Source organism: Pipra filicauda, unplaced genomic scaffold (assembly GCF_003945595.2).
Source record: "Pipra filicauda isolate LSUMZ 115617 unplaced genomic scaffold, ASM394559v2 scaffold185_size1782982_pilon, whole genome shotgun sequence".
NCBI lineage: Eukaryota > Metazoa > Chordata > Aves > Passeriformes > Pipridae > Pipra > Pipra filicauda.
This window is the reverse complement of record NW_024104293.1, coordinates 1,148,126-1,172,390: the sequence shown is the minus strand read 5'-3', so window position 1 is coordinate 1,172,390 and position 24,265 is coordinate 1,148,126. Positions and strand designations below refer to the sequence as shown.

Below are 24,265 nucleotides of genomic sequence, written 5' to 3'. Positions count from 1 at the left end.
TGCTGATACAAAAAGTTTACGTCTTGGAACTTTCAGCAAAACACTGTCCACCCCAGAACATGGATTTTAGAAATGAAAAGAGAGGAAAATGAAAAGCCAGCTAATTTTCCACTTTCTTAATTGTTTTTAATAAGCCTTCACAGACTTCTCCACCTTTGGATACTACTCCTTGTAATGCTTAGGAGTGGGGAGGCAAAGGTTCAGAAAGTTCATTTTCAGAAATAAGACCAGGGGTCCTCAACTTTTTTCTAAATCCTTTCTGATAAGAAGAATCACCGACTTTAGACATTCTAAACAGTTGGGAGATCTAACACCAGTCTTGGAAAAATTGTAACTTTTAAGTTTTTGAATTACAGAAGTTTGTATTTTCTGTTAGGGTCGAGGCAGTTTAAGGATAAGAGCACAAGGGGTTAACTGGATGGAGATTCAGCCACACCAAAAACGCTGCCCACCAATGAGCTGATGTTCAGGGGGAGCTGAGTGTAGCAGTGCAGCTCCTCTGTGTGAGGATATCGGCACTAGGTGTTGTGTTTTAGAAGTCTTGTGACGGTTTCCATGGAGATCAGGCTCTAGGGAACTCTGCAAGCATCACAAACTTGGGACTGTGGTCACAAACTCTGCTGCTGAGCAGAACAGACAGCACAGCAACTTCTGGGCTTCAGGAAAAGCCTGAACCAAGCCTGAACCGCCCCAGCCAACTGGGCTGAAATGGGAAATTTGGAGGGTTTTCTTAACTGAGCAAAATAATGTAAGCTGCAGTATAAATTTAATTGCAGATGAAAAGGAAGCAGAAATCTCCTGTTACTGGGAAGTATCAAGGGAGTAAAATCCAAGAAACAGCTAATCTGAGCACAGAAAGGAACTGAGGCGAAATTAATTTGTCTTCAGGGAATGAAGAGAATAGTTAATTCACTTCCAAATAGCATTATATAATGAACTCCAGTTCAGGAGCAGAGCTGTGAGAGGCTTCTAGTTGGTAGCTCAGTTGTGTCCCACTGCATGCAGCTCTTGCCTTGCATTTGTAAATGCTGTCAGTGAGGCAGACTCTTCCAGGGATTTGAAATGGTTCCTGCTCCGACTCCAGCAGCGTAGAGCTGCAGTCACAGGATGAGAGCAGTCCCAGGAGGAAGGTGCAGGGTGGTTTGTGGCTGTTGCTGGGCAGGGAGGTGCTCTGCAGGAGGAGCTAAGTGTGCTCCAAGTGCCGCTCTGCGGGGGGCACACGGATGTGCTCTGCAGTAGGTACGGAGTAGCTCAGGGAAGCAGAGGGAGCAGGAGGTGTAGTCTCTGGCTAGGTTTCTGTAGCTGCCTTTTGATTTTGCAGAAGAAGCCACCACGTGAGAATGATCACAAGCAGATCAGTAGCAGCTCCACTGGATGTCATTCTCCAAATGCTACTGTTCAGAGTCCTAAACACGAGTGGAAAATCATTGCTTCAGAGAAGACCTCGAGTGAGTAACAGGGGCAGGGCTTGTCTAACAGATGTGTCTGGTATCGTGTACCCACCACCTCCTGCTCCCTGGGGGTTTCCTTCAGCATCTCTGAGGAATGCAGAAGTGCTTTTCCTTACAAGTAATTGATGGGATGTTTCTAATGTAACTGGGATCACATACACCTCAATTCCTTGTCTACAGGGCCATCCCAAATGCCAAGGTGTGCAGCAGTTACCCAGAAAAGCCTAAGGAGATAGGCAGTCCCTCATTAATTAGCAGAGCTCTTTGCTCTGGGTGTGTGCGGAGACTCTCCCAGCACATCCTTAGGTTGCTGTCTTACGTTCTTCGAGTACTGTTTTAGTACTTAAAACTCAGATTTTTCAGTAATAACACTTTTTCTAACACTTGGAAAAACAGTAACCAGAAAAAACCCAAGGAGATAAGGGGAGGAGCAGAACCAAAAGACCCTCGTTGGCTTTCACTTGGGGTGACCCACGACTTTACTGACCTCGGCGGTCTCTCCTTGTCTCCCGCTGCCAGGTAACACGTACCTGTGTCTGGCTGTTCTGGACGGGGTGCTGTGTGTGATCTTCCTGCACGGCCGGAACAGCCCGCAGAGCTCCCCCTCGAGCACCCCCCGGCTGCTGAAGAGCCTCAGCTTCGAGCTGCAGCCCAGCAACGTGGTGGAGAAGCCCATGTCCCCCATGCAGTATGCTCGCTCGGGGCTGGGCACGGCCGAGCTGCACGGCAAGCTCATCGCTGCAGGTCAGGGCACGGGCAGGGGGCTGGGGGGTCCTCACCACCGCCCGCTGGGGTTCCTCAGCATCACAGCACGTGGGCTCGAACGGTGGTGCCACAAGAGCCTTTGCTTCCAGGTGGCTACAACCGGGAGGAGTGCCTGCGCACGGTGGAGTGCTACGACCCGCAGAGCGACACCTGGACCTTCATCGCGCCCATGAGGACGCCCAGGGCGCGGTTCCAGATGGCAGTGCTGATGGTGGGTGCACACACGGGGCACGCTGACTGCCAGGAGGGCTTCCTCTGTGCTTCTGGGGCGCTCCAGTGCTGAAAGGGGGGGTGTTTGTTCCACTCAGGGGCAGCTCTACGTCGTGGGGGGATCCAACGGCCACTCGGATGACCTGAGCTGTGGAGAGATGTACGAGCCAGAGATCGACGACTGGACTCCTGTCCCAGAGCTGAGGACCAACCGCTGCAATGCAGGTGAGGCCTCTGCAGCACAGGGGGCTGGGGTGTTTTAAATTCACTCCTTTCCTTACCATTCTGTCCCTTGTGAACAGGAGTGTGTTCCCTGAATGGAAAGCTGTACATCGTGGGTGGTTCTGATCCTTATGGCCAAAAGGGACTGAAGAACTGTGACGTGTTTGATCCCGTAACAAAGTCCTGGACAAGCTGTGCTCCCCTGAACATCCGTAAGTTCGTTGTGTAGTCAGGAGGGAGGGGGAGAGAAGGGCAACTGCAAAACTGCCGCAAAGCAAAACCCAAACCAAAGCGAGCTGAGCTGCTGTGGGATGTTGGTGCATGGCTGTTGCTGGCGTTCGCTTGCAGGGAGACACCAGTCGGCCGTGTGCGAGCTGGGGGGGTTCCTGTACATCATCGGGGGAGCCGAGTCGTGGAACTGCCTCAACAGCGTGGAGCGTTACAACCCCGAGAACAACACGTGGACCCTCATCGCGCCCATGAACGTGGCACGGCGCGGTGCCGGCGTGGCCGTGCGGGAAGGTGCGGGGCTGCCAGGGGCTCCCGGGGAGGGGGCTGGCTCTGAGGGGGGCTCTCTTGGTAGGGGCTGCTGCTGCAGGGCCTGAGCAGCGTCTGGTGCTTGGTGACTGCTCCACGTTAAGCTGCGATGTTAGTGGAGTACAAAGCTGTGTTCCTGCTCGGGGAGGACGCAGTACAGTAAGAACCTGGATTAAAGAAAAGTAATCAGAGAGTTTTGGGGCATTCCCTGTTTGCTCTTTTCAGAGCACTCCAGAGCTGCACCTGTTTGCATTTGGACTTTTCCCTGGCTCTGACCCAGGTTCCCCTCAGCTGCCACGCTCAGGAGAGCCAAAGCGGGTCACCTTGTCACTGCCAGACCCCCTGGGGTTCCTCCTTCGGGCTGGGTCTGCATTCCCAGGAGGAGGCTGGGACCCAGCGCCCATCCTGTGCCCTTTCCCTTTGCCAGGCAAGCTGTTTGTGGGCGGCGGCTTCGACGGCACGCACGCGGTGAACTGCGTGGAGATGTACGACCCCGCGCGCAACGAGTGGCGCATGATGGGCAGCATGACCACGGCCCGCAGCAACGCCGGCATCACCACCGTGGGCAACACCATCTACGCCGTGGGCGGCTTCGACGGCAACGACTTCCTCAACACGCTCGAGGTCTACAACCCCGAGAACAACGAGTGGAGCCCCTACACCAAGATCTACAAGTTCTGAGTGAATTAAATCCCCTTTTCAGACTAACAGGCTTAGTGATGTAACTGTGTGTCAGTAGAGGTACACCTGTGAATAGGGGCGGGGAGGGCATAGACGTTGCCAACAGCAACACAGAGCTTTTGCATATTGCATATTAATGTGCTGTACATATTTTGTTTTGGAAAGAATATTGAGATGAAGGGGGTTTTTGTGTATTTTAGAACTTTTGTTTTGGTTTTGTTTTCAGGATTTTGAAGATAAAGCAGGAGAAACTAGACTGGGCATATCATTTCAGGAGCTTCCCCCAGTGTTTGTTCTGTCACTTTGCACATGAAATGGCTTCCTGTAGGTGTGTTCTCGGGGCAGGAAGGGTAAAGTTTGGGGGAATAGTTGTTTTTTCTTTCTCATCAGGCCTTGGTTTCCTTCAGTAACTGGAACAATCTGTAACAAGAAGCCTTATTTAAATAGATATAATGGCTATTTTTTTTATTAAAAAAAAGCTGACATGCCTCTGCTAATACCTTATCTTTTACAATTGCCTTTTTATAACAGTTTTTATATACTCAGCAGAGTATTTTGTCTGTTGAAATGCACATGGCAGATCAATGGTTATTGGAACAAAGAGACAACCTTGGAGTTCATAGAGAGCGAGTGGGACAGTGGACTCACCCGTGTGGGAGCTTTGCCTCTGCTGCAATAGTGTAAGTTAGTCTGCACCACCTACCTTAGAGCTGCACAGGCTTTCTGAGACACCACAGCTGAGACTTCCTGGGGGGGAGAATTCCTTTGGCTCTGGGTGTTTTGGGGACGCAGAGCGCTTTCTGTACAGCCCTTTGTTACTCTGGGTGAGCTGATCTTTGTCCTCAGCTCGGGGAGGGGGGTTCTCATGGGTGGGTTTTCAACTCTTGCCAGCTGGCACTGAAAATGTGTTGTAGTAACTGTCTTAAGTTTATTTTTCTAATATTCCGAGCTGGAAGTGTGATAGAACACAAATAACTTGATTTCCTATGTGCTCATAGTCCTGTTTTCGTTCACTCTCTCTGTTCCTCTGGATCAGCTGTTGGGTTGGGATGACTTGGTGTCTAATGTGTAGTGCTGCACACCTAACTGGGTGCCAAACTAGCACTGACTGCTTGCTGCTGCTGCAAACACATTAAAGGTACCTTTTGGGAAACCCTCGCACCACAGGCGTGCCCTGAGCTCTCTGTGTCCTTTTCTTTGCAAACAGAACTGTGGGATTCTAAAAACGACCCTTTGGATGGGTGCAGGTCCAGGAGCAAGGAAGGGGGTGTTTAACTGACAGCCCTGGAGTAGAATGGAGGGGGTGAAGTGTCCCTCGTGCTGCTGGAGGGCACAGGGCTGAGCAACAGCCCTTGTGTGGGACTGGGAGATCTCCTGCTTCCAAGGCAGAGCCACTCAAGAATTAACCACCGTTTATTTTAACAATAAATTACATCTGTACAATCGAGGTTTTACAAATACATCCAGAAGTTAATATCAAAATAGACCCTTTAGAACTTTGCCAGTTGTCTCTCGTCTCTGTACAAATGCACACACAGAAGAGGTAGCGTTAGAAAGGCCTTGGAAAATGGCTTTTGGAAAGTTTCACGGGCTTAAAGCAGTTCTGGAAAGCAACCAGCAGTGCAGTGAGAGAGGGCACCTGCAGAGCAGGGTGACCAGTCCCACCTTGGCAGGAGGAGGTGGCAAGAGAAGGATGAGGAGTTTCCCAAAGAGCACTGCCAGCAGGTTTCCACTGTATGAAGGTTAAGCAGGCATTTTAACAAAGGAAAAACATCCCTTTCCTCTGTGAAGGGCTCCAGGACAAACACACCTGCAGCAGGGAGGGGGTTCTTTAAAAACAATGAGCATCCATCTGTCCCCGTTGTCCCTCCTCAGTCCTTCATTCCCAGCCTTGTCCTCGGCCCCTTTCCATCCTCCAGAGCCCCCCAAGGGACACAACAGACTCTTTTATCTCCCCTGTCACTTCTAAAGTACCAGCAAAACAAACAGAGCGTTTTCCTATGGGCTCATTAACAGCACTCAGAGCAGCCCGGCCCCGAAGCCGTGGTTTTCCTGGGTATCCATGGATATCCAGCCGGGACCCTCCTTTGAGACAGAGCATTCCATTTCAGCAGAAATTCGACATTTAATGTCCACAGGTAACCAGGTTCTTTTCCTTCAACTCCCAACACAAACCAGCACCGTAGAGAACAAAGAAGGCAGGTTTTTGGCTCCTCCAGCACCTCCCTCTCCTCCCCTGGGGAGTCAGGGTTCACCTGGGCCAGGCCAAGGCAGGGCTGAGCCCCCCGGCTCCGGGTCACAACCCTGGGATGTCCCAGCCCAGGGATGTCCCAGCCCGGGGATGTCCCAGCCCGGGGAGTCACAGCCAGCCCCTGCTCTCGGCCTCCCTGTGTGCCGACACCTGGCACTGCTCCAGGGTCTGCTCCAGCTGTGCCAGCTGGCAGCAACCAACTTCCAGCCTTTCCCTAGGGAAGAGACAACAGTTAGGACACAGTGGACCCATTGCACAGACGGGAATCTTTCCAAATATTCCTTGAAAAGAAAATAAGTTTTCAAGAAGGAAATCTCCATAAAGCTCAACAAGCAGCAGTGACTTTTATGTGAATGCCTTAAAACAGCCACCCCGCAATTGCAGCAGGCAGAGCTCTGCTCCCTTTCCCTGGGTCAGGGGAAGGTGGAGGAATCAGTCACATCCTCCAGCTTTCTGGACACATTGAGGATTCTGGAAGGTTCCATTCAAACCATCTTTCATATTTGCATACACTGTATTTATACACCCAAAGCAAGTCTCTTGCCTACACTGATTTATGATTTACACCTTTCCCTCAAAAGAGGGATCCAAACCTGATCACATGTAAACATTCCATAACTTTGGTTTCCAAGAGATTATTTCTCAAAAGACCATTTAAAAGCTACTCCTCAAAAAAAGAGGAAAAAAACCCCATCCCTGAGTTCCACAAGTGCAGCCTGAGCCAGACCAGCCTCCGAAGTACTTCTGTTTTCTACTCTGCTGAGCACAAATTTCCACCCCCTCTTCTCTTCCTGCCTGTGTTGATGCAGGTCTAGAGCCAACAGCCAGAACTGGTTCTTTCACTTGGATTGACTTCTAATCCATCCATGTGGTGGTTGACCAGTGCCCACCAAAGCCACTGTCACTGCCCTCCTCAGCTGGACAGGGGAGGACAATGTCACAAAAGGACAGGAGAGACTCACCAGTCACCACTGTGACTGGGGAAAATCACCTGAATGAGTTCCCAATGGAATCACAGCAGGAGAGAGAGAAATCAACCCAAATCTCCAAACTGCTCCCTTCTTCCTGGGCCCAACCTCACCCCCGATTCCCTGCTCCCGATTCCCTCCCCTCCCGGTGCTGCAGGGGGATGGGATTGGGGGTTGTGTCTCTGCTACTCCTCCCTCCTCAGGAAATAAAACAAAAAAAACCAATCCCCACTCATTTTCCCCCTGCCCCTCCTACAAAGGGGGTTTTGGATTTGCCCACGTGATTTCTCTCAGGGGACCCTGGTTAATCCATGGTAAAAGGCACGTTCAATCCATGCTAATCCATGTCAAAACGCTGCCTCAACCCCCCCGTGTGGTCAGGCACTGCCTTACCTGTACAACTCCTGGGAAACACACCCATAAAGCTCCTCAGCAGTGAATTTCAGACTGTTATTCACCTAAAACAAAGAAGGAATATAGTAATTTATCAAGTACCACATCTCCAAGATATCTGTATCTGTGTATATAGATATGTACAGCTGGTATCACACACAGGTAATGTATTACCTAACAGCTCTCAGGGTGAGAGAGTACATTAAAAAAGTCATCCTATGTGCTATAAAATCAAATATTACAAACTCCAGCTTCGTTTTCTAACCATTTCTGTGCAAACCTGAAAGACCTTAAATAACTCTTCCTCCTCTCTTAATTTACCCAGTAGTTATGTGCATATACATATACACCCCCCTCAAATGAAGATAGATCACATCAATGCAAAAAATACATGTACAGGTCCCAAGCCCAAATATATTTTTCTGTATAGTAGAGCACTGAAAGCCTCTGAAATATGGAATACACTAAATAGAAACATATTCTACTGCAAACACTCATTTCAAGGCTTTTTACTCTCAACAGAGACTCGTTCACACCAAATAAGTGCTCAGAAAGTCACACAAAGAACTGGGAGAAATCTGAGTACATTCGGCAGGTGCCAACCAAAAATGTATCTTTATGTTTCAACACCTCATAAATAAGGGCAAATAAACAAAACAGAAGTGGAAACAGAGTGATGAGACACAACCTCAGAGCTCCTGGAAATAAGAAGTGTGAGTGAAGTGACCGAATACTCCAGAAAACATCCTACCTCGTGTCTTCTGAGGAAGTTATAGAGGGTCCAAATATCTTGGAAACTGCTTGTGGGGCTCAAAATTCTGAAAGAGAAAAGTTTGGGGTTTTTTTTAAAGCAAGTGTAAAAGGATTCTGTGAAAGGGTTAAAAAAATAGTCAGAAATGCTTCAAGGGGAAAAAAAAAATCTAATTATTTTCTTTAAACAAAAAAGAAATTATGAACTTTGAAGAATTTTTCCTTTGCCTCCTCTAAAAGAATTAAAAAGCTTATTATTTCTGTGAGGACCTTCTCTGGAGGCTTTTCCTCATTACAAATGCAATCCACGTTTCTCGTGGGCGATTCCTCCCCGAGGAGGGAAGAAACCCAGCAATAATTAGAAGCCTTTTGCTGCCCATCAGCAAAGTCCTGCTGGATTCATGTGGAGCCACAGCAGAGCCACTCAGGACACCCACCCAGCTTTCCCACAGCAGCTCCAGCTTTAACTCCTTCCCTTCAAACTCCCAGTCCCTTCCCACTTTTCCTGCTTCTGCTAATAATTCCCACCCAGTTCTGCCCAGGGACTGTGGGATGTGGCAGCTGAAGGGATGTGGCTTTAGGAAGAACCTCAAGGGACAGCCTTTCCCAGCTCTGATCCAATAAGGAAGTGGGTTTTCTCCCCAAATTAATTTTCCTCCTCTGCTTGAGCAGCTACAATTCAGTTCCACCTCAGTGGAACTTCATTTGCATTCCCCAGGGAAAAGCAGGACCCCCCTAAATGCTGCAAAATGTACCTCAAATCCACATGGAAACACACAGAACGCTTGATATATACTACGAAATACTGACAGAGTTCTGCCTCTGAAGTTTTAAATAGGTAAATAATCATTAAGATAATGACCAAGTTTGGAAAAAAAAAACAAACAACCCTTTCTGAGAAGTTCCATTTACTTTCTCATGGGAAAGTGCCCAAATTCTCCCCTCCCTCCCTTTGCAAGCTGTAAGCCTTTATAAGTGAATTAATTAGGAACTGAAAAACTGGAAAACTTAAGGCATAAGTTGAAAATCCAGTTAAAAGACACTGTATTTGAAGCAGGCTGGGAGCCCATGACACAGCACAGGATTTACTGAACTAGGAACTTCAGTGCTTATTTCCATCACGATTTTACATAGGAATTATCACCAAAAGTTCCCTGCAAGCTCCCAGGCCTCAGGTGGGTGGACAAACCCCCTGTGCCTCTGGTTCTTTGGGAAAAAACCCCAAAATAAAATGTGTAAATAACCATCCACTGCTTCTCTGTCTACACTGTGTTTCAAAAGCAGAGGGTGCAAATCGTCTTTTTTTTTTCTTTTTTTTGCATTTCTGTCAGCACAGCCAAACCAAACTACAACAGCCCACAGGATGAAATTCAACTTTAATGAATCCAAGTCACGCTCTCAGCAGGGGTTGGCAAGGAGGGGTGACACAGAAGCTGCACTGCCACTAAAATGCAATTTATTGATCAACCCAGAGTGGTTCTACAGTTTCCTGGAAATATTCAGCATGTGAGGCAGAGAATGTTATGGACACAACAAGTGCCTGTGGATACCTGCTCCAAAAGGGAGGTTAAATGTTGTTCTGGGGCCAGAAAGGACAAAGGAGAGAGTCACTCTTGATGCTTTTATCTCCTAAGCAACAGAGCTTCCCAAACCACTGCAGATGTTCCTTCCCTGGCACTCACCTGATGCCAAACTCGTGCACAAAGTGTAAGAGACGGGAAGAGATGGACAGGAGAGAGCTCAGGATGTGGTTCCTCGCCCGTGCCAACGCATTTGGGAAAAAGTAAAACCTCTCTGAAAGAATCAGCAAATGAACTTCTCAAACAGAAGGGGGAACCTGGCGGGAAAGTCAGGGACTTTTCCCAGGGCAAAGCTTCCCTTTCTTCCTGACACAGATCCCTGCCCTGGCAGCCTGAGGGAAGGACAGTTCCCTCACTGGACACCAAGAAAAAGAAATCTCGATTCCTTGGATGAAAACAGTTTCTGTCCCTCTGCAGAACTGCAGAAATGAGTTAAACTGCAGAACCACTGCGAAAGGATTTAATGCCAACCTTCAGTGATCACTTCTGATACAGGAACAGCCCCCCCTGCACTGCTGAGATCTTAAAAAATTACACTTCTGATTTACAAATGTTCCTGGAGCCCTCGTCTAAGCCAGTGTCTTCCAAACCATTGGGAGTGGGAGAGAAATTCCATTTAGATAAAATATTAGAGAGCAGAATTCAGGTTCCTTCCTGCAGTGAGCAGGGCAAATATTTTTACAGTTGATACTATATTAGTATAAATATTTATGAGGATTGTATCTAAGAGGACGTGAGGGATTTTAAAGCTGGCACAGGAACAAAACAATTATTTCTTAGCCAACAGATGGAAAAAAAAAATCCAGCTAGAAATAAGTGTATCAATTCACCAAAGGCTGAATTTTCTTTCTTTTCTAAGAACAAGGATTTATCTCAAAGGAACTTGGCAGGAAACATCAAGACATGTAAAATTTCCCTATAAACCTTGGAATCAGATCTAATCAGCCAAGGGAAAATGTCAACTATTTTAAAGATTTAATTTAAGAGACCTTAAATTAGGTCCCTTAATTAACTGCTTCCAAATAATACCCACCTCAAACACAAATATAAACACTCAGAAATACTATTTAAAAACGTGTCATGGTCTCACAATTTTACCTGACTTAAATTTCAGAGTTTAATAATCTTTGTTCATGATTAGTAATGACATATAGTTGCTAACCATAGAATTATTGTCTCAGTTTTAGAGCTGAAGCACTGTCAGACATTTCTGGCACGCAGAGTTTTGCAATTTAAATCCCATTCTGCTCCCAGTGCTGTCAGAGGAAGGAGCCAAGATAAAATTAAAAATGTCCAAAGAAGAAAAGGGTAAGATGTAAAAAGCTGTTAATTTGACAACTTCCATCAAACAGCCTTTTTTGTTGGTTTTTTTTTAACATCTGTATCTGTCCTTACCATGTTCTGCTCATCAAGCCTGAGCAGCTGGAGCAGTACCACCAGTGGAGTCTTTTTTTCTGACTAAGGGCATCTCACACACATTTATCTCAACAAGTGTCATTGTGCTTTTCTAATTGTTTCCAACACTCTGAAAATCTAAACTTTTAATGCAGCTGAACTTTCAGGATAATTTCACTGTCAGACTTCCAAACTTTCACAAGGTGTCTCCCACTCTTTGTTCTGGGCAGCAAGGACCCGAAGGGAACACAGAAACCATTTGCATTTTAGCACTAAAAGCTCCAAATATTCAACCTGGAGCTTTTGCACTACTTTTTATCCAGGGTCTCCTTTTCCGCTACCATATAATTTAACTATAAGTCACCAAAAGGTATTTTTTCAGAAATCAAGGACAGAAATCAAAGTTTTAGAGCAAAATGGAAGTGAGAAGGTTCTCACCTTCCAGTGGAAGGTGTCCCTGCCCAGGGCAGGCGGTGGAACGAGAGGAGCTTTAAGGTCCCTTCCCACCCAAACCAGTCTGGGATTCCAGGAAGACTTCACAACTTTTGCTTTAATTCCTATATAAATGTACAAGGAGTCCTAAATCTGGTTTCTGACTCTTTGGAAGCCCCACTCAGAAGTCTCCAGGTCCCTTAAAGCCCTGCACTCCAGGCCAGAGCAGCAGAGCCCTGGGTGCAGATTCTCCCCATTTTTTGCTCCACGATGCCACCTACTGCAAACCTGCACATCCTTTCCAAAGGGAAACCTCCAGGAACACTCTCCATTCCAAGGAATCATCCTGTGCACTCCAGGTTTCATTGTTACACAGCTCTCCCAGAAGGGGGAAGGTGGGAGGTGAGGAGCTTTCACTAAAATGTAACATTTTCCACCGAAACACCTCTGTGAGGCAGAAACAACCATCCCCAAGCACCATAATCCCAGGAAATCTCAGCCACCGTGGCTACAAATTGATACCATAGGATTTGCTGCAAAAACTTTGGGATTGGGATGAAAAAAGCAAAGTTTAGCAGTAACCTGCTTAATTAGAACAATTTTCTTAGAGAAAGAAACCCACTAGCAATAAAATGAACCTGTTGGCACCAAGTTGCTCCAGCTCATGTTTCTACCAATATTTTTCTGTCTCTACTTTCATAATACTCAGATCATTTCTCTTTGAAAGACAATTCTTTGGATGGATTTATACTACACTGCTGTAAAAAAAAGGAGTAAGATTACCCAGGAAATTCATTATTCCTCCTGAAACTTCCATTTTATTATTCCGCTCTCTTGGAAAAATGGGGGAGGACTGACCTCACACTGACAGAGCAGTTTTAAATGGGATACTAGGAAGGAATTGTTCCCTGTGAGGGTGGGGAGGCCCTGGCACAGGTTGCCCAGAGAAGCTGTGGCTGCCTCTGGATCCCTGGAAGTGTCCAAGGCCAGGTTGGACGGGGCTTGGAGCAACCTGGGCTGGTGGAAGGTGTCCCTGCCCATGGCAGGGGGTGGATGAGTTTTAAGGTCCCTTCCCACCCAAACCATGCTGGAATTCTGTGATTCTACGAAGGCAGAGGGAATATGATCCTTCCTAAATGGAGAGTGCAGCTGCTGCTCATTGTCAGGGCTGGGACACAGGTTCTGACTCCTGAAGAACACTCTGGAATTGGGAACAAAGCCCCAAAATGTTGTGTCCTTCACCACACTGGAGATCTGCCCCCATTCCATGGGGCCTTGGCAAGCCAGTGCTCTGAATTATTCAAAGCTGCTGCCATCAGAGCTGATGTATTAATCATGTCCCAGCTCCAGTTCCCCTCGGAGCAGAACTGACCTGCTTGGCATCAAACATGGAAAAACAAATCCCAGGGCTCTCCTCCCACAGAAGAGAAAATTCCCTGCAAGAGATCTCAATGTCTGCAGCGGTTTCATGTTCTTTGGTTACCAAGAGATGGTTCTATGTAGCCTTGACACCAAGATTTCCACTGGGAATCACATAACTAAGCATGCAGAGCACAAGTGTGGTTTGGTATTGAAATATTTCAGTGACTTTTAGGGACTTCAAGTGACTGTTACTCACTTTTCTGCCCCAGCTGGAATGCTCACCTACTAATTCCTTCCTGGATATCCTTCACAGCTGCCAACAGCTTCTGCAGGCCTAAAAAAGCTTCCTCAAATGAAGACTTTGCAGCCATAGTCCCTGCACTGGGGTCCAACTTCTGGAATATTTCAATACTAAAATTAAAAAGAAACAAAGAAGAGACAGAGGAAAGCAGTTAATAAAAATCCTCAGAGTGCAGAGAAACTCAGTATCTGTTGTGTGCATTGTATTTGGTCTACTAAAAAAACTAGATCAAATATAAACTTATACTAAACCCATGTTGTGTAAAACAGTCTCAGAACAAAATAACCGAACTAAAAGCAATGGTAAAACACTCAGATGGAAAAGGGGTTCATTTCCTGCAATTCTGAGTTTCCATGAGAAAGGAAATTCATCCCTAGACTCTGCAGTTGGATTTTATTCAGTGAAGGATTCTGCTTCACAAGAAAACGTTTTCTATTTCAAACTGATTAAAGGTTAAAAATAAGGTAAAGAGTTTCGTACACCTCCACTGGATTTGGAAAGAAATAACCACAAGAAATCTTGGAGCTTGAACGCCTCTTTTCATGGATAAATATGAGATTTCCATGAATGTCTCACATTTGTGGGGTTTTCAACAACATTTTCCAAGGCAATTTATTTCAGTTGCTGCCCACAATAGAGCAGCAGAAGGACATAATTTGCATGCTCCCAACTTCTTTGTGTGACAGGTTGTGTGATTTTTTTGCGGGGTTTTTGGGTTTGATTTTGATTAATTATCAATAGATTTTATTCTAAAACAGTGGGGGGAAAAAAGCTCAATTTTTAAGTGTGCTTGTTTGAAAATTATTTAAGGTTCTGTAGAAGTTCTGAGCTCCTTTAGCTTTACCTGTAGAGGTTCATTGTGTTCCAAACACCCTCAAGGACCGACCAGATTTCCTGGTGCCTGCTTTCCTGAGCCACATGAAAGCTTGGATGTAACACTTTTTCTTCAGGGTTTGGCAGATTGGGTGTCGTGGCTTCCATTTTTTCAGCATTTTCTGAAAGAACCATGATGTCTTCTGATAAATGCTGCTCACTGTCTGCCCTCACCTTATAAAACAGTTCAGCAAACAGATCATGAATGTATTTGGTTCCTAACTTGAGAAAACTAGAACACTTCTACACACTAAGAGCAGTAGTGAGGGACTCATAGTGTGGGATTCCTTCTCCAGAAGGAGAAACAGCAATTTAATCTTTAAGGCCCATCAGCTACAAATGCAACAGAAAGCTAAGACAAAATAATGTTTCTCAGTCACCCTCCCAATACTAACACAAATACTGGGGGGAAAAAGGAGTCTCCCAAATATCTACAGATATTCACCATGTGAAAATTAAAGTTAAAGTTGGGGTCTGTTCACTCTGAAAAGATACCAGCGACAACATTTCCTGCAAAACTTAGTGGAAATGATGGGAATAATTAAGAAATCTAAGCCAGGTTTGTAATATGACCGTGGAACAAGTTGAGGTGAACAAGCACTGGAGCTCCTCTCACCTCTGCCAGCCTCTCCCACAGTTTGGTCAGTGCAGTGTAAGCCTGGGGCAGGACACCGTTGTAGTCCGACCTTGAGCTGAAAGCATGGAGTAATTTTTTGGATTCCTGGAGCAAGACACGCACTGTTGAGGAGTCAAATGGTTTATCTGATATTTAGACATCAATATAAGAGGAAAAAAAAATAAATGTTAGGAGTTATCAGTCTTGGCAGGCAAATTTAATACTCAAATATCCCAAGAGAGGCAGAACCACAGAATGGCCTGAGCTGGGAGGGACCCTCAAGGACCACCCAGTCCCACTTCTGGCCCTGCACAGACACCCCAACAATCCCACCCTGTCCCTCAGAGCACTGTCCAAACCCTCCTGCAGCTCTGGCAGCCTTGGGGCTGTGCCCACTGCCCTGGGGAGCCTGGGCAGTGCCAACCACCCTCTGGGGGAGTTTAACAGGAATATCTGATAAAATCAAATCTTAAAAGACATCTTTAAACAAGTCAAAGGTTTGTGGGGGTTTTTTTTGTTGGTTTTTTTTGAAAACAAACCTCCCTGTCCTCATGTGCCACATCAAGTGTCCTTTGCTACTCCATAATTTCTTTGGCAATAGATCATTTGTAGATTATTTGCCCACATAACACAGGGGCAAAGGAGGGAAAATGATTATTTGCTTTTTCAAAATAGTTCAGAGACTTTGGCAACCATTAATACACAGAGTCTGTAACTATAACCAGAACAGTGAGGTTTTTTACAAGTTTACAATTAACATTCTCCAGGATTTTTACCTGTACAAAGGTGTTTAGAGAGACACTCAACAGTTGAAAGTAAACTCCTTGGCACCACATAACCAAAAACAGCCATCCAGTGCTTTTTATAACACTTCAGCAGGTTTACTAATGTCCATGGTGGCTTCAGATACAGGATCTGAAAGAGAACACGTTAGAAATTCAAAGGCTGCTTTTCATTTACACCTATTCCTGTGCATTCCACAACTGCTCCACTCTCTCTGTTCTCCCCTAATGGATGATTTGTCATTGCTGAAGTAGAGTTTCAGTGATTCCTCAAAAATAAGGCTTTATTCACATGTAACGAGTTTATCTATTAAATAAAGATTTGATTCAGCAGCATGGGTTGAATAGTGATGCTCATGTACAATGTACAATCACTCCCATAATTTCTGGTTCCTCTTTCCTCTAAAAACAAAATCCAAATGCTCCTGGGTTATCTCAAAGTGATTAATGTGTTACTTGTGCACAAGAGCCAGAACAACAATAAATATGCCTTTGGTTTTCTAGTATTGCTAAACAATAAAAATAAAAATTGCTGACTGTATACACATGAAGTAACACGTATGTATTGCAAAAAATTGAAATTTATGAGTATCAAGTGAAACCAGAGTTTGAAGAGATGTTAACAGAAATGAACTAAGTTAAACAGAAGTGACCAAAAGCTTAACTGTCATCCCATGACTTTCTGGGGTTTTTTTAAAGCCACAGAGGCTTATCTGCAAGAAATTTAAACTTCTAATTAACCCCCACCAGCTATGAAATGGAATCTAAACCAAAGCATGGACAATTTATAGTGCCTGGTCCTTGGGTACAATTTCTGTTTAAAATACTTTTGAAAGAGTGTTTGGAGGTCCTCATTAACACCCTTGTAATTCTGCATCTGCACTGTAATCAATTGAGCTGTGAGCAATTTTATCCACAAGGTATCTAAAAACATCTGTTGTGGTGGGGAAGAAATGCCTGCAAGAAGAGCCCCAGGATTACACAGGATGTGATGGAATGATTTCTTGCAGGACATAATTACAATGCAGTGGTTTACCCAGACTAGAAAAGCTGAAATAAATAGAATTTTAATGCAACTAATAAAAAGCATTCTGAAAATTCACACTGAGCAGCCAGCATCTCTGCCACTGCATTATTAAAATTCTGTTAAAATACTGCACAGTCATTACTGGTCAAATAGAACAACCTCGTTATAAATGAAATATTAGAAATGAACCCTGAGTTGTCCACTGGCAGTGAACTGGATAACTGAGCTGTTTGCCTTAGCACAGGTATTACTATCATTAAAACATTAAGGACATTTAAACTTCTTCATACTTGAAACATCAAGGAAGATGATATAAAACCCACCTCCATCCACAGGTTTCCGAATGCAAGTTTCATTTCAGTCTCCAAAATACAAGACAAAGCTTCTCCTAAGTTCTTCTCAAGGTCTGGAAGCACATTTGGGAACTGAGCAGTGAACCCAGCATCACCTCCTTGTGTCTTCTCAAATTCTGTATCTGCCAAACCAGTGATGTAAAAGGTATTTATTGCAACTGTTTCTGTATCTAATTTGTGTTGACAGTACACAGAGAACTCATCCCCATAAATACAGACTGCATTTTATATTTATATAAATACAATAAATGTTGTATTTATATATTTATTTATATATGTTTATAAAGCAGATGGGCTACACCTAAACAGGTTTCAAGTATTTCTAGTTATATCCACTTGTACTGTGGGCATTTTTAATTATGAGCTACTAACCCCAGAGCATTACTAATTTGTGATATTACTCCACATTTCCTTTTTCCTTAAATAACTTAGATTATGTACAGCCAGTGGGGTTATCACCAAGTTTAAGATGATCACTCCCTAACATTGCAAATTTTGACAAAATGAAGAACCTCTTCCAGTCCTAAAAGGTTCAGGGTAATTTTTAAATGACTCTAAACACAGGAAATTCGTGCTGTGTTTTTTGTATAAAACAAAAACACATCATACTTGAATTTCCTAGAACTCTGAGACAGATGCTTGAATAAAGGTCTCAAACCTTCAGAAAACCACGTACCTTTGAAAACAACAAATGTGCCCCAAACGAAAAGTATTCCTAAGGATTCAGAGCACAGGAAAATTGAAACTAGAGTAGGAACTGTTACATCCAACAAACTCACCACGTTTTGGCTGCTGTTCCCCACAGCTCTGGGGCCTGTTCACGTTCACATTCTGCAGAGCAGTGACCAAATCAGCTTTGCAGAATGCCTTGACCTCACTCACAATGGCTTTATTACACAAATTTTTATCATCCCTAGGAGAAGAGAGAATGAACTGCTGACATAAAAGTAATAAAAGCAACACACACGGAGAGAAAGTGCATCTGGAAAACTTGCTTTGTGAACTTCATTATGTCTGACTTTTTTTTCCTCAAGCAATTAGAAGTAGATCAGAAAATTAAACTAGAAAATTAAGTAAAGCATCTTTTCTGAAAAGAAATTAGAAACATACTGAGAAGTGTTTCAGGCTCTAGGTTTGCTTTAAGAAAACAACAGCTATAAATACTGCAGCAATGATGCCTGGTTTCTATGATCTTAACGCAAACAAGGCAATAAGATAGCAATCTTATTTGATTGCTACAGTTAATTCTCATTTTTGAGACCCTTTTTTACTGTTCTACTGTCCAAATCACTATCCCAGATGCTGCCCTGAGGTTCTGCTCCAGCAGAACTACTCCAAAGACGCAGGACAAAGTTGGATTTAGCGCTTTCTCAAAAATTCCCATTGCTTATATGGCTCGAGAAGATAAAGGGATTTTTGGATGAAAAGCACTTCTGAAGTCACTTCTTGTTCTTTACTCAAAGGAACCTAAAATGACCACCAATACTGTGACTGAAATGGTATTTTCAGCAGCCACTCCTGTCGACCTAAACAAACTAACTGGTGCCCAGTGTCTGAACCCCACGGACTGGAACCAGGCAGGAACTGGTTCCAGCAGAGACCAGAGCAAGTTGTTACAGTACAGCCAAGGAACACTAGCCCTTGAAAAACAGCTTCACCTGCTCCTATCAAATGAAAATCAACACTCAGAAGTCAGCTGTTATCTTCACAAAACAGGAACAGCAGCAGCAAATCCATGTCCAGCTTCCCCCTCAGATTAACCCTGTGTTTGCTGGGAACGGTGATAAAGTATCTCAATCATTAATACAAATATTTTTTTCTATTTTGTAACTTCAGTAATATATATGAGAAACCAGGCTAAAATCTGAGAAAGCTATACTTTTAACAAGTTTTAAAATTGAATATTGAGTAAACTTAATTCTGCTTCAGGCCTGACATGAAGGTGGTTACACCTGCAGTCTCCACAGTTTATGATATCCCTCTATTCTAAGCTTTTCAGGGGGTGATTGCCCTTCAAAGAGCTCTACTGCACAACAGCTCTTCATTTCGCAAACAGTGCCTGTGGCACGAGACCCAAAGCCACGCAGGGACTCACGTGCAGAGAATGACAACAGCCTGAGGGAAGAGGCTCTGGTACTGGAGGCAGCACTGCAGGACACGGTCGTCGTTGTTCTCATCACTCAGCCCGTCTGCAAAAAGGCAGGGCAAGAAATATTTCAGTGCAGCCAGGGTATTGCTTGTACATTTAATTACCCCCCAGACAAGGAGAGAGAAGTGTAAAGTGAAACTGAGAACCCCCTGAGCAAACCACACTGAACACGGCACTGACACTAATCAGGGATTTGCACAGCACAGCCTTGGTTCTGCTCTGAAGGCTGCTGGCACCTATTAGCTAATTGTAATTAGCAAACTGCACAGTGAAGACTCTATTAAAGGTTCCTGCTAGGTGAACTCCAAGGATGAGGTACCCCACACCAAGTGACTGCACATATATTACATATTTTTTGAGAAGCCAGCTGCATGGACTGTCCCCACAGCCTGGAGTCCTGGTTTTTGAGACACTTGTAGATGAACTGGACTGCAGGGATAGCTTTGTCCCGGACATGCTGCAACATCTTCCCCTTCTTCAAGTTGTCCAGCTCTTGTAGGACGACCCAGGGAATTATTAAAGCAAGTCTGTCAACACCTGGAAGGAAAAAAAAACAAACCACAACCAATAAATGATATTTTGAAGAGCCACACAAACTACTACAGAGAACTTTTAATTCAAACATCATATTTTTGCAAGTTCACACTGCTCTTTCTGCCACCAGTTATCACATTCCTTGCTCAAGAGAATCTGGCATTTAAAAAAGAACTGAAATGGCCAAGGTCCCTCTTTCCAACCCAACCTCAAACTGGCACTGCACTGATTACATGGAAAAATGACAATATTAGGCAAGCAAAAGGAAGACACAATTTTAATCAACAGAACACTCTGACAACAGTGTGTAGCAATATTATAAAATACATCTGCAGCAATTACCTTGTCACACACTTGCTGTAAGATGTTATAGCAAGGTGACACAGCAGCTGAAATAACAGGCTGCAAACACCTGGATGACCACAACAGTCACTGTGCCAAAACAAGCATCCCAACAAGGAGCCATGGCTTGTTCCAGTTGCCAACCAGCATTCCTAAGCCAGGAATCAGAGTATGGATATTGCACCAAGGGTTTATTTGTGTGTAAGTATGGCCTGAACTTGGTCCACTCACAACAAACACTTCAACTGTTTTTCTGTCTCATTCACATTATGAGATGCAATTTTGAGAAAATACATTAATAACCATCTGCTTTGTAATAAATGGTCAGGAATCTGTGGCCTTCTCCATGTGCAGGACCAGAAACTGGGAGCTGCAATGTTCTAAAAAGGCAACCCAGTGTAGGCAAGGCAACACCATTCCCAAAATGGGAAGAGAAATACGGTCTGACACTCTCCTGAAAATTACTCAGGAGTAAAGTTATGATTAAAGCCACTTTCCAAGTGGCTGGAATGAGTGTATTCATGAGCTGAATCGAAGCACCCTAAACATTCTGCTGGATTCCAAATATGCTTCCAAGAACTGACATGCCCAACCCTAAACCTGCTAACATTAAATCACCGAAGCCTTCCCAACGTATTAGAGCCAAATGTTAAACCCAGAACCCGCTTCCTGAATTCCTGAAAACTGCTCAGTTCTGTGACCTTTACCAAACAGAAACACAGCACTGACTCACGGCTTACCAGACTTCAAATGTTCTTAGATTTCTAGGACAAGAAATTCTAAAAGGAGTAGAAAACACAATTATCACTAGTTATGGCTGAAATGCTTGCATTATGTTCTTAGAAAGGGTAAGACTTATTTAGCTCCAAGAATTCAAGCATGTTCCTGGGAATGTCTGCCATGATTCCCGGTAGGGAGGTAGGGATAAGCACAGTACTTCCACAGCTGGACTTCCCATGAGAGGCAGCTTGTTTGGGCTCACAGAACCAGCCTTCTGCCTCTGCAGGAAATCTGCTGCTCTTTGAAGGAGCCCAGCTTTGGTTTTCTCCAGACAGCTCCAAGTTCTTACAACATCTGTTTTTTCTTACAATGGATTCACATACCTGGTATATCCTCAGACTTCAGGGATCTGACAAACTCAAGGTGACTAATCATGATGTTTGTGTCAATCACCACCAGAATGTTCAGACCAGAAGTAAAAGCCTCTGGGGGAAAAGAAGAGAAAAAAGAGAAAACAAAGCAGCAGTGAAATAATCAGTTGTGTACTCCCTATTCAGACCATCAGCCAACTGTAATTACCAGTTGCAAGCAGAGAGCACCACGACATACCAGCAGAAACGTTTAAATCCTGTTCTGGAAGATCAATGTCCATGCTTGTGAGCTCTCCACAAGCCTGGACTACAGACAGTGCCATCCTCTTCTCCACACGGGCAACGTGCAAGTCTTCAGCTATCTGCATCTACAGGGAAAACATGGCATGGATGCAATCCACTGGAAGGAATCACTTCATAACTGTCCCCCCCAAAGATCCTTTTGCGTTAATGCTGTTAAAACTGGCTCAAAATGATGTATGAAAAACAGTAACTTGGTACAGGAAATGTAAAGCCATGAGAACTTCTGCTCCACTGGAGGCATCGAAAATATGGCCTGGAAAGAAGATTTAGGACCTTTCTAGCTGGTACCCAAAAACTTTGTTCCATTTTTTGCTACATAAACTGCGAGTTTCCTCACAGGCACTTGTTAAAAACGAAGTCTTTCTCCCAGCTAAGAAGTTAGAGGATGGAAAATGAGACAGCTGGATAACGTGAGCAACTATGAGGGCCCCTTGCAGATAACAACAGAAAGACAACCTTTATCTCAGAAAGTTCCTGATTAGCAAACTTTAGCAAGTTTGTTTAGCATTTAAAATAAATGCTCCACATTTTTGAAGGGCAGATCATAAGCCAACAATGCCAAATACTAGGAAAGGTCATGGAATTGTCCAGCTACACAACCCCAGTGCCTTTGCTTTTTAATACAACTCAGAAGTGTTAAATTAAAGCATTACCAACCTCTTGGTCTGCTTCTGGGTTCTGACTGTCTTGAAGGGCTGGAAAGTCTTCAGAGTTCTGCAGGAAGGATTAAAAAAACCCTCCCAACACCACAAAACATCAAAGAAGACTGAGGAGCAAGTGATCCCCATGTCAGGAGTTCCAGGATAGAGCTGTACAGTGTTAAACAAGTCCATCACTCACCTGTTGGACAGGCACAGGCTTCCTGACCTCACCTTCCTGGTAGGACTCAGATGTGCTCAGGCTCTCCAAATTCTAGAAACAAGTGAGAATAAAAGTACAACATGTATCAGACTTTTACAGTTGTTTTTAAATAACACTGAATAGTCCCAAGTGAACTGAATAGGGAACACCAATTCTATGTTTTTTAGCATCTACAGTATCATTTCAGCAGAGCTTAGAAGGATGGCTCTCATTTAAATAAATAACAGTGGATCACAAAGCAAATTCCACCTGAACATTAACCCCCCCACTTTTTGGGGGTTGAAGGTGCTGGAACAGGCTGCCCAGAGAGGTTGTGGAGTCTCCATCCTTTGTCCTGGGCAACCTGCTCTGGCTGATCCTGCTCGAGCACAGGGGCTGGACCAGAGGATCTCCAGAGGGGCCCTCCAACTTCAGTGATTCCATGATTTTGCAAGGAATTACTATATCTGCATACACACAAAAGGCTCACACTACCATACCATGCACTGAAATCCTCAAAACTTCTGGGCATGTTACACAACAACAACAACAAAGAGAACCACCCCATGCTCAAGATCTAGCTTGTGTTTGGCTCTGCACCTCAGCTTGAACTCAGAAATGAACCCCTCACAGCCAAATGGGAAGTTCTGCAGGAAAAGTACCAATTTAACCCCAGATCCACAGCAAGCTCTCCTGGCATCACTCTGCCAGCAAGTCTGGCAGCAAGTTTTCATTGCTTTGAGTCCATTCATTTAAAAAATGATACAACCATGTCAACTCAGAAACAAACTCCTGTTGATTTATACCTAAATGGAAGTATTCCACACCCTCAGCAGCAGAGCAAAGCTGTGAAAGCATCTGCAGACACAGCCCAAACATGCAAGACCTTTACTCTTCTGCTCTGTTTAACCATTTAGCAAGGAACACGTTATCAAGGTTTACACTGGGATGACAAAAACCCCCCTGGTGAAGCCATGAAACCTGGCTGAATTCTGGAAGGAGACAGTCTGAGTATGGAAAACTCTGCCACTTGGAAGCCAGCCCGAAATATCTACCTGCAGAATACAAAGAACTGGGTTCTCATTACCTGCTTAAAACATACTTCTGTGGCTTCAAAGTCCCTTTCTTCAGTCCCTGAAGGTCCAGAAGGTTCAGGAGAACCAGCATCGTGCTTTCTGCGCTTACGGGAGTCCCATCGTGGCGGTGTCTCGGCTGAAGGGCCTGTTGCTCTGTGTTTACTCACGTGCCTCTTTTTCACAGGAAACTCCTTATATTCTTCTTCCTCCTCCTCTTCCCAAAGGCCAGATAGTACATCCGACTCCTTAGTGACAGGTCTCACAGAGGTGCCGGGTGGCTTCTTTGGAATTCTGCCACCTTCACTGCACTTCTTCAAGCCGTCCGCCCTTTTCCGTGGCACATCGGACACAGATGACTTAAACTTCTCTATCATGGCTTGTTCTGCTTTTAACTTGAGCTTGCAGAGTTCAGCTTTCTCTCTCTTTTTCTTCAGGGCCTTCTCCCTCTGAAGTTCAAAGGTGTACCAGAGCCTTTTCTCTGTTCCCTCCAAGCGACTTCGTTCCTTGCTCGCGGTCACGGCGTCAGGAGTGCGGGTGCTTTTTCCGTGTTTAATTTCTTTGGGTTTAAATTGGATAATGACTTTCTTTTGCTTTTCAGGTCTAACTGAAGAATTGTCTGGGGTTTTGCTTCTATTTGGAGATCTTCCTTGGGATCTTTCATCAGCATCATGAGAAACACTAGAACCTCGGTGTCGCTTCTTCTCTTGCCCATCTTTCTCTGGTTTGGATCTACAGAAACATCACGAAAAAAAGCAATGTAATTTAGCCCAGTTAACACAAAACAGCAACAAAAAAGGCACCTACATTTGATTTAGGCAGTTAGAGCTAAGTATTTATGAGCATCAGTTTGGTCTGCTCTTAAATATGAACTTACAGCACCATTTGTCCTTTAAAATAGTTTAATACAGCGTTTTTTTTGGATTTACATTTCTCCACTGTACAGTTACTTCAGCTTCAAAAAAAAATGGAGAAAAAGCCTTT

At 44.5% G+C, this 24,265-nt stretch overlaps 2 protein-coding genes across 7 annotated transcripts in view; one reads left to right on the top strand and one right to left on the bottom strand.

Moving 5' to 3' along the window:
• LOC113989141 (influenza virus NS1A binding protein) overlaps window positions 1–5,044 on the top strand; it is a 16,654-nt gene extending 11,610 nt beyond the window's left edge. For both annotated transcript variants that reach the window (XM_027723440.2, XM_027723439.2), the window contains exons 9-15: window positions 1,322–1,448; window positions 1,971–2,195; window positions 2,306–2,427; window positions 2,525–2,651; window positions 2,729–2,860; window positions 2,997–3,170; window positions 3,613–5,044. In XM_027723440.2, the coding sequence (XP_027579241.1) occupies window positions 1,322–1,448; window positions 1,971–2,195; window positions 2,306–2,427; window positions 2,525–2,651; window positions 2,729–2,860; window positions 2,997–3,170; window positions 3,613–3,866 (1,161 nt within the window). In that variant the 3' untranslated portion in view covers window positions 3,867–5,044. The remainder of the gene's footprint in view (window positions 1–1,321; window positions 1,449–1,970; window positions 2,196–2,305; window positions 2,428–2,524; window positions 2,652–2,728; window positions 2,861–2,996; window positions 3,171–3,612) is intronic.
• The window catches only part of SWT1 (SWT1 RNA endoribonuclease homolog), a 24,556-nt gene continuing 4,595 nt past the window's right edge, over window positions 4,305–24,265 (bottom strand). For 2 of the 5 annotated variants that reach the window (XM_027723432.2, XM_039380085.1), the window contains exons 4-19: window positions 23,296–24,013; window positions 22,209–22,280; window positions 22,026–22,082; window positions 21,304–21,433; window positions 21,078–21,179; window positions 19,447–19,635; window positions 19,045–19,138; window positions 17,729–17,862; window positions 16,920–17,071; window positions 15,564–15,702; window positions 14,788–14,933; window positions 14,143–14,345; window positions 13,280–13,408; window positions 8,230–8,296; window positions 7,479–7,543; window positions 4,305–6,331 (exon numbers count right to left, since the gene is read on the bottom strand). In XM_027723432.2, coding sequence (XP_027579233.2) covers window positions 6,226–6,331; window positions 7,479–7,543; window positions 8,230–8,296; window positions 13,280–13,408; window positions 14,143–14,345; window positions 14,788–14,933; window positions 15,564–15,702; window positions 16,920–17,071; window positions 17,729–17,862; window positions 19,045–19,138; window positions 19,447–19,635; window positions 21,078–21,179; window positions 21,304–21,433; window positions 22,026–22,082; window positions 22,209–22,280; window positions 23,296–24,013 — 2,503 coding nt within the window. In that variant the 3' untranslated portion in view covers window positions 4,305–6,225. Of the gene's footprint in view, window positions 6,332–7,478; window positions 7,544–8,229; window positions 8,297–13,279; window positions 13,409–14,142; window positions 14,346–14,787; window positions 14,934–15,563; window positions 15,703–16,919; window positions 17,072–17,728; window positions 17,863–19,044; window positions 19,139–19,446; window positions 19,636–21,077; window positions 21,180–21,303; window positions 21,434–22,025; window positions 22,083–22,208; window positions 22,281–23,295; window positions 24,014–24,265 lie in introns of those variants that run through there. The other 3 variants (XM_039380086.1, XM_039380087.1, XM_039380088.1) reach the window with 3 other exon arrangements.